The sequence below is a fragment of the Sinocyclocheilus anshuiensis genome, unplaced genomic scaffold (genome assembly GCF_001515605.1).
Source record: "Sinocyclocheilus anshuiensis isolate Anshui unplaced genomic scaffold, SAMN03320099.WGS_v1.1 scaffold188, whole genome shotgun sequence".
NCBI classification, from domain to species: Eukaryota; Metazoa; Chordata; class Actinopteri; order Cypriniformes; family Cyprinidae; genus Sinocyclocheilus; species Sinocyclocheilus anshuiensis.
In genome coordinates, this window is record NW_015555768.1 from 2,773,870 (window position 1) to 2,783,571 (window position 9,702).

At 37.6% G+C, this 9,702-nt stretch overlaps 1 protein-coding gene across 1 annotated transcript in view; it reads right to left on the bottom strand.

Annotated features, from left to right (window-relative positions):
• Nucleotides 1–8,601, bottom strand: part of LOC107674376 (mediator of RNA polymerase II transcription subunit 27) — a 68,202-nt gene extending 59,601 nt beyond the window's left edge. Inside the window, exons 1-2 of the mRNA XM_016468340.1 lie at nucleotides 8,362–8,601; nucleotides 7,816–7,960 (exon numbers count right to left, since the gene is read on the bottom strand). Of these exons, the coding sequence (XP_016323826.1) occupies nucleotides 7,816–7,960; nucleotides 8,362–8,564 (348 nt within the window). The 5' untranslated portion in view covers nucleotides 8,565–8,601. The remainder of the gene's footprint in view (nucleotides 1–7,815; nucleotides 7,961–8,361) is intronic.
• Nucleotides 8,602–9,702: the final 1,101 nt, after the last annotated feature.

Genomic DNA, 9,702 nt, shown 5'->3' on the forward strand with positions numbered 1-9,702 from the left:
CACACACACACACACACACACACACACACAAAGAAAAACAAGTAGATAGAATAGAAAAAATAGAAAGCTGCTGGAAGTTACAGGCAGTGTTACTTTAGTATCTTTGAGATACTACTATATTTTTTTATTAGTACTTTTTTTGCATTTAAATTTTTATTTTTTTTGTAATTCATATGTAATTCATTTACATAGAGTCACTTATTGTGAACACCACAACGACTTAAAGACAGACAATCAAGTCATGTACAGTAGTCTTAAAAGCACAGAGATCTGCCAACGTTTAAAGTCGTGTAGTGTGAACTTAGCATTAGTCTCCTCTGCCTCAGAATCTTCAAGGTGTGTTTTGGCAAAGCTCAGTCGTGACTGCATGTGGCTTTTCTTGAGGAGTGGCTTTTTTCTTGCAACCTTCCCATACAAGTCACATTTGTGGAGAATTTGTGATATTGTTGTCACATGCACACAATGACCATTCTTTGTCATAAATTCCTGCAACTGCTTCAGAGTTGCTATAGGCCTCTTGGTATCCTCTCTGACCAGTTTCCTCCTGGCTCTTTCATCCAGTTTGGAGCGATGTCCTGATCTACAGAGGGTCTGTGTTGTATCAAATACACTGTGCTTCTAGGCACCAATAAAGCTTTTGAAATGTTTTTGTATCCATCCCCTGACTTGTGCCTGTCCACAACTTTATCCTGAAGATCTTTTGACAGTGCCTTGCCACCCATTGTTGATCGTTTGCATCATTTGCACTACCAAGGAATGAAATGCTCCAGGAAAGCTCTTTTCGTGCTGTGTCATGCTGTGTCACAGCCATCTGCTGGAGTGCCCATGACAGCCACCAGAGGGCACTCCTCCTGGGTCACTATTATTGCTTGTGGACTTCATTTCCCATCACCACATTCGGGTTCTTCCTTCAGCTTTTAAGATAGAGCGGAAGGCTCGGTTCCAGATGTTGGCGGCTCTTCATCAACAGGGAATGGAAGTAGGAGGTCTTGCACAGATTTTTAGAACTTTGGCAGTAGGACTGGAACTCTGTAATTCCAAACTCAACAAGATTTTTGATGAATGCCTGGATTACCCTTTGGAGTGAGACTCTGTGTGAGATTTTGGGGTTTTATTGACTATCTCTATTACCGCAGTTTAGTGGTTCAACCCAGTCATTTTGTGCCTGTTGCAGTGCCCCCAGAGAATAGTGAAGCTTCATTGTCTTTATCTCGCAAACGAAGATCGAGAAGGAGGGCAGCAAGGCCCACTCCTGTCCGGGAGCCTTCAGAGTCCACTCCAGAGCCTGCTTCAGTCCAGGAGCCCTCAGAGTTCACTCCAGTGTCCGCTCCAGTCCGAGAGCCCTCAGGGTCAACTCCAGAGTCGGCTCCAGTCGGGGAGCCTTTAGAGTCCACTCATGAAACGGCTCCAGTCGGGGAGCCTTCAGAGTCCACTCCAGAGCCCGCTCCAGTCCGGGAGCTTTCAGAGTCCACTCCAGAACCCACTCAAGTCTATGAGTTCATTCCAGAGCTCATTCCAGACTACGAGTCCTCTCCAGAGTCAGTTCTGGTCTATGAGTTTACTCCAGAGTCCGCTCCGGTTTACAAGTCCACTCCAGAGCCCTCTCAAGTCTATGAGTTCATTCCAGAGCTCACTCCAGTGTGTGAGTCCACTCCAGAGTCAGTTCTGGTCTATGAGTTCACTCCAGAGTCCACTCCAGTTTACGAGTCCGCTCCAGAGTCCTCTCAAGTCTATGAGTTAATTCCAGAGCTCGCTACAAGTCCACTCCAGAGCCTGATCGAGTCCTGTGTTGAACCAAATACCTTTTACTTCTTAATAATAGACTTCACTGTGTCTGACCACAACTTTATCCCGGAGATCTTTTGACAGTGCCTTGCCACCCATAGTTGATTGTTTGCTTCAGCTTCACTACCAAGGACTGAAATGCTCCAGGAAAACTCTTTTCATGCTGAACTAATGACCACATCTGATCACAGTTTTGTGTGCCATTGAGAAGGTGATTAGCTACACCTGATTGAGTTTACAAGTCATTTTTAGGAGGGGGTGATCCTTTTTAACAATATGGTGCCATTACAATTGTGAATTCCGTAAATGTTGTAGTTTAACAGAAAGGGATGCACAACCACTTAACTTGATAAAAGGAATGAAAGTGTCAATGAAAGCACCTCTGGGCTTTAATTGACAGGAGACAGGAAAAGACAGGAAATATTTCAAAATTCAATTCCTGTATAACAAAAAAAAAAAAAAAAAAAGTTGTATTTGAATGATTTTCAAAAAAAAAAAAAAAAAAAAAAAAAAAACCCTACCAGTGATGTTTCAAGAACTTTTCTGTGCAATAGCCGACCTGTGTACACCTACTAAGCACATAGTGTGGAGAGAGCAACTGATGAGTAGCTGCTATTGATTGAGCACTTTAACCCCAGTTATTCTGCACCAAAAAACCTGCCACACATTCATCAATTCATGCAGGAAACCTGAACAGGTGATCTGGTACTGCAAAACACTCTTCACCCTTTAATAACCTATTACTTAAACCTCCAAAATTAAGAATCAAACCATAGCTTTGTGCCATATTTAAAAAAAAAAAAAATAGTTTGTTTTCTATTCAATTCCAGGTCTATCATAATGCTACCTGCAACACCTAAGAGCAAAGCATCAAAGAACTCAAGAACAGAGCGCAGGCATCCTGTGAAATTGCATTTACAGTAAGAATAGCAAATCTTGTTCAATAACACTTAGGACAGAAGACCTACTCAAAATCAAAAGAAGTCAAAGCACTCAGTCGTAATGGATATTGAGCAAATGTTGGTTCTGCTGTGAGAACACCCACATCTATTGAATCTCAAGTGTGTACTCTTCTGTCAAGACGTGGTGCGCGTTCTATTGAGAGGATTCGCACGAGGACCTTGATCCAAAGAGAACATAATTTTACAGCTTTTTCAGGAACAAAAGAAGATTTACTAGGCAAGAAGTAACACAACTCTATTTTCTGTCAAATTAAGCAGACGGACTTGGCAAGCTTTTTTACATTTGGAACTTCTCACATTGCTTTAAGCAAATCACAAATACAAGCTATAATGTGTCTCATTGATGCACTGCGATTAGACCATCAAACTGTAAACCAGCATCCTCTTGATTATAGTATTAAAGTATTATTAGATGCAAGATGATATTCAAGATGATATTCAATTCCATGTCTCAGCTGAGACTGATGTCCATGATGATGTAAAAGCCTTGTATTCATGTTCGTCTGGAATTCATGAATGGAAGCAACTTTTTAAAACTGAAATAAAAACAAAACAAATGCAATTTTCTCAAGTACTAAGCCAAAAAAAGAGAAGGCTCTTACCAACACCTACAATTTACAGTGGATGCAAGGGTTCATATTAGGGTTGGGCGATGTCTACCAAATTGGCATCGGACGATGTCTGCAGTGAAATAAGTACTGTCGCTTCATAGTATAGAGTCCTTGTGATCGCGAATCTCAAAAGTGAAAGTAAAATGAGAGCACGCAATCGAAAGCGGTTTCAATAGCGGCTCCCTGATGCCTGCAATTTATATACAGTCGCCTATACTTACTCAACGATATAATTGCGAGAAAAAGTATTGAAATGTTTTTTTTTATCCTCCCATCTCGTATGCTATTTATTCCCTTTAGGGTTTCCGTAGTACACTTCATTTCCTTTCCGAACACGTAACTGGGATGCGGCGGATTGGGGAGATGGGGTGGGGGGGGAAGGAATCACAATGTCAGCTTAACATCGTGATGGCTGTCAGCCATCGGCGATGGACGATGGCATCGTCTATCGGCCCAAGCCTAGTTCATATACGGTTTCCTTCAACTATATGATGCTACAGATCTGTTTACTTACTATATCACTGTTCAGAAGACTAGGACTGCATTATAAATCATATTTTCATCGTGATTACGATTTCTGCTCCTCTTGATTAAGCATAATAATCTGCAATATTTGAACCCAGGTTATTTATCCTGAAAACATTTATCTTTCATTGTTGAGCAGTTGAGTTGAACATGCTAAAAAAAGACATCTTCCTTATGAAAATGCTAAGCTACATCAAAATGATACAGTGCCCACTGCCCAGTGTTTTACTTTATGTTCCCAATCTGGCAACCATGCACATACACACTTGTAAAAAAAAATGTTTTGGCAATGACCAATGTAATAAATACACTGAAGAGAATTCACACTGTACACCTGACACATATCAAATGTAAAACACAGTTCTTCAGCCATTTGCTTGACCACTATAAACAAAAGACTTGTCTACCATTCTCTTCACCAATGAAAATTTCTGACACTTTCATGACTTTTCCTTTACCTTTCCAAACATTTATGATTACTAGGGACGTAACAATGCACCCCGAGCAAGTTACAAATATGTGACTATTCAAATTGGTTGAGATGTTGAATGAATCGCGATACAGTTGGGGGTGGGGGTTTAGATGAATGTATCTCTGAGGGGAACTGACTGTCTTTAAAGTTTAGATGGCATTTTCTTTTCATCTTACCTCCAGATAATGCATATTAATGTAGTGTTTATAAGCTCAGGGCTGCTTTGTTTACAGAGGTAACCAGGTAAATGCTGTATCGCTGCTGTTCCATAAGCACCACCTACTGTCAGAGAGTGAATTTGCGCTCTCATTCAGCCTGTGTGCAGATTAGGAGTGTGCCATATCATACCGTCCATAAATTTTTACATGATAAAAATAGTGTCATATCGTGATATCAATGATACAGCGACGCGATGGCGTTTGGCGGATATACGTTCCCTAGCGCGCACAACAACAACAACCACAAACCCAATAGGTGTGTTCGACTTGAAACAGTGCTGCGCAGACTGATTCAGCTTTGATTCAGTATGACATCAAAGTATTGCGAGAGCAGTTCTAGAGCATATTCGAGCATACACTCTTACCTTCAAAAATAGGCGAGGCGCATATCTTTAGCGAAGCGGCGCAGAGAGCCGCTTCTGGGACGCTTCTGAAACGTGCCGCGGCTCCGCTGGTGTAAACACAAGCATTGACTAGAGTAGCCGCGTCGGAGCCGTAACGCGCAGCAGACGTGTGCAGTGTAAATAGGCTTGTTTGAGATGAGCAAATTCTACGCAGAACCGATCACCGGTAATCACCGCAAGATGCATGCCGGTTAGAAAAGTGTCTGAGTTACGTCCGACTTGCTCTGATGTCATGCTGATGTGTGCCAAAAAACTCTCGCGACGGCGAAGCGGCTGTGTCGGATTGCGCAGTTGCTCTCCACCGACTGCGCTGATCAAAAGCATGATGGGAAACGACTGGCTGACGACACAGCTTAATGCTCATTGGTTCAGACAACCGTGATGCTGCATTCTCTTCTAAAATGTTTTATTTTATTTTTTTATCTGGTTTCATGTGATTATGTATTTAAATTATGCATGAATATTCCCAAACACTATGACAGTGCGATCTCTGTGTGAGATATATAAATATGCCTTTCGTATGGAATTAAATAGCAAGCACTTTGAGTGTCTCATCATATTCATTTTTATGTAAAGGCAACAGAACTGAAATTATATCATGTTTATTAGCAACACAGCATGTGAGTGTAAATAACGCAATATCCGCCTTTGATCTCGTAGGTATCTGTTCCACTTCGAGAGGGCAGAACTGTCCGTCTTGACTGCGCTTATTTCACTCCTCCCCTCACTGCAGCCGCCTACTCTCATATAATAAAACGTTGTTCCATGTTTGTTTTCTATATCATCATAAATATCGTTATCACAAATATTCTTGAAATATCGTGATATAATTTTGAGGCTATATCGCCCACCCGTAGTGCAGATATATTTTATGTAGTATAGTTTCAAATTCAAAATTATACAATCTAATTCAGATTTAAAACTGCTCATACTGCATGTATGCAGCATCTTTGTTTGGATTTTGATTAAAATAAAGAGGTTGCCTCTAATTTTAAATGGAAAGAGCACAGACAAAGCCTTGATCTGTTTATATGAAGAAGTTTGTTTTAAAATTTGAGTTTAGTTTTGGTATTTGACATATTTAAATTTCACGAAGAAATGTGCAGCATTTTGTCCAAGCAATAATAAATTACATCTTTTCATTTATAATTTGTCTTAAATCTCATTTTGTCAAAAAAATTAAATAAATAAAAAAAAATCATATTGTGAAATCAGTATCGTCAATCGTAACGCATCGTGAGTTGAGTGAATCGTTATATCCCTAATGATTACTTTTCATACTGTTCAGAATTTTACAGTCTGAAAGTATAGTCTGAAATTAATATTTTTATTCAGCAAGGATGCATTAAATTGACCAATAGTGACAGTAAAGACATTTACACTACTGGTCAAAAGTTTGGGATCAGTAAGACTTGTAATGTTTTTTAAAGAAGTCTCTTCTGCTCATTAAGGCTGCATTTATTTTGATCAAAAATACAGAAAAAAAAACAGTAATCTTGCAAAATGTTATTACAAGTCACATGATCCTTAAGAAATCATTCAAATATGCTGATTTATTATTAGAATTATCAATGTTAGCAACAGTTGTGCTGGCAATTTTTTTTTTTGGAAACTGCGATACTTTTTCAGGATTCTTTGATGAATAAAAAGTCAAAAAGAACAGCATTTATTCAAAATGTAAATCTTTTCTAACAATATAAATCTTTGCTATGACTTCTTAACAATTTAACACATCCTTGCTGAATAAAAGTTTTAATTTCTTTCAAAAAAAGAAAGAAGAAAAATTTACTGACCCCAAACTTTTGAACTGTAGTGTATATTATTAGAAAAGATTTCTATTTTAAATAAATGCTCTTCTTTTTTAACTTTTTATTAATCAAATAACCCTGAAAAAAAAAAAATCACAGGTTCCAAAAAATATTAAACAGCACAACAGTTTCCAGCACTGATAATAAATCAGCATATTAGAATGATTTCTGAAGGATCATGTGACACTGAAGACTGGAGTAATGATGCTGAAAATTCAGCTTTACATCACAGGAATAAATTACATTTTAATGTATATTAAAATAGAAAAACGTTATTTTACATCATCATAATATTTCACAATATAAATTTTTTTCCTGTATATTTGATCAAATAAATGCATCCTTGTTGAGCATAAGAAACTCTTGTAAAAAAACATGAAAAATCGTTCTCATCCCAAATTTTGACCGCTAGTGTATATTGTTATAAAATGCTTATATTTCAAATAAATGTTCTTGTGAACTCTCTATTGCTCAAAGGCAAAAATATTACACAGCACAAATGTTTTCAATATTGATAATAATAAGAAAAGTTTCTTGAGCAGTAAATCAGAATATTAGAATAATTTCTGAAGACTGAAGTAATGATGCTGAAAATTCAGCTTTACCATCTCAGGATAAACTACATTTTCAAATCAATTAAAATAGAAAACAGTTATTTAAAATTGTAATATTATCTCACAATATTTCTGTTTTTACAGTATTTCTGATCAAATAGATGCACCCTTGGTGAGCATAAGAGACCTTTTTCTTAAACATAAAAAAAAATCTGACCGACCCAACATTTTGAACAATAGCCTAAAGCTTTTTCCAGCCCTGGAAAATGTAACATTGTCCAAGACCACATCAAGGTGACCCTTTAATACGTAATTCAGTATTGAGTATATTTCTGGAGTGACGTATGGCTGAAGTCTGAATAGACCATTTAAGACATTTGTCACTCAAATTTCATTTCATTACTTTTAAATCACCTGTGAGTGTTACATATAAAGGCTACAATGCAAGGTGAATCAGCAAAATGCTGACAACTTACTTTATTGGACCATTTGTAAGCCTGGAGCAGCTGGCTGTACAGAGGGGTTTTGTCCTGAACGGGGTCTAAACTGAGCAGTCCACTGTTGTGTAAGGGGTGACTCTCTGACGGCCTGCCAACCAAAGTGCTGAGACGCTCCAATTCACTGCAGAAACAAGAAACAAAAGTCAGGATGGTACGGTTGATATTTTTTTAACATACATAATGAAACCAATGTCACACTTCACTCACGAAAATGACACTATATGATTACATAATTTTAATTGTGGTTCCCAAAGTCAAGCTAAAAATCGAGCTATTTTGACTTTCTGAGCCATAAGTAAAAAAGATGTCAGTCATTATTTAGAAAAACATACCACAATACATTAAAATCATAATAAATTAATGTGGGATTTCAGAATCTGTCATAATCGCTTTTTATGTTGACAGCAACGGGTTGTACTTCGTTACCATGGTTTATTACAATAACACTTGCATTTTGGCAGTGACTATGGTTACCGTTATAACATTTCACAGTGTTAGTGAATGGTCAGACAATTAACTCACTTTAAATCGCGATTGACTGACTGCAAGTTATCTTGGAATTCAGTTATAAAGACTTTCTCCCGCCCTTCAAGGGTCTCCTTATTTTTCATCCCATCTTTAAGAGAATCGAACACCTTGGTGACACTCGATCGAAGAGCCTGGATGGCATTAATCGCTTGAGAAAACGCTTCTAAATTCACTCCAACATTCATAACGTCCGCCATGGCTCCTGAGTGAGTCCGCGGACGCTGGCGCTCGAGTGACGTCACTAACGCTGAACGGATGATGGGATTTGTAGTTTCTAATGCATCTTTTGTGACTTACAGGAAGAATCCATAAAACACTTATTTTATGATTGTGTATTTACCCAAATGTTTTGGATTGATATTGAATATCTTATATTTAAATGTATAAAATTAAAGATTCGACTCTCTGTTAAAGATATATTTTTTGTTGTATAAAAATAAGAGTTTGGAGCAAAATTCGGTGATTAATTTAATAATTATACAGGGAAATATCATATACACAAACAAAAATGGACTAATAATAAACATAACATTACATTATTTAAAATTGAACTTAAGCATTACATTGAAGAATTAAAAGATCTAAAAAATAAAAAAGCAAAAAGGATGTATAGAATTTTTGAATCCTTTTCTTATGAAAATTTCTTTTAAGTTATCCCCTGTAGTTTTTTTTTAAATTTTTTTCTCCTTTCTTTTTTTCTGTTTCTTCCTTTGATGCTATTATAAATGTAATTGATAATAGTTGAAAATACTGTGATCCTCTATATAGGTATGTTATGTTACTGTTCTTGTTATGCAATAATAATAATAATAACAATAATAATAATAATAATTGTAGTTTCTAACACGGACGTGAGGAGAAAATATAGTTCAGTTTTGTAATCGTCGTTATTGGTACCAATAGTCTAACACAAGCAAAATGATTGATGACTGTATAAAAACATGGACGTAGTGTCCGTGACGTCACCGGTAGGTTCCTGAAGAGCTTTTTGATGCTCAAAGTGGGCAGAGCCGGCCGTCGCCATCTTGGCAGCGCATCACCGTGCGTCACTCCCGGATAATCGAGTTTTTTTCTGCCGTAAAGTTGGCCATTTTAACATGGGGAGTCTATGGGATTGACTCCCTTTTGCAGCCAGCCTCTAGAGGCCAGTTGACGAATTACAGTTTAAGTCACTTCCTTGTTGGCTTCTTGAGAGAGAGCGGGAGGTTGCCGCTTGATATAAACATGTTTAATTCTTTAAAGGGGTCATATGATGCGATTTAAATTGTTCCTTTCTCTTTGGAGTGTTACAAGCGCTTGGTGCATAATGCAGATCTGTAAAGTTGCAAAGACTAA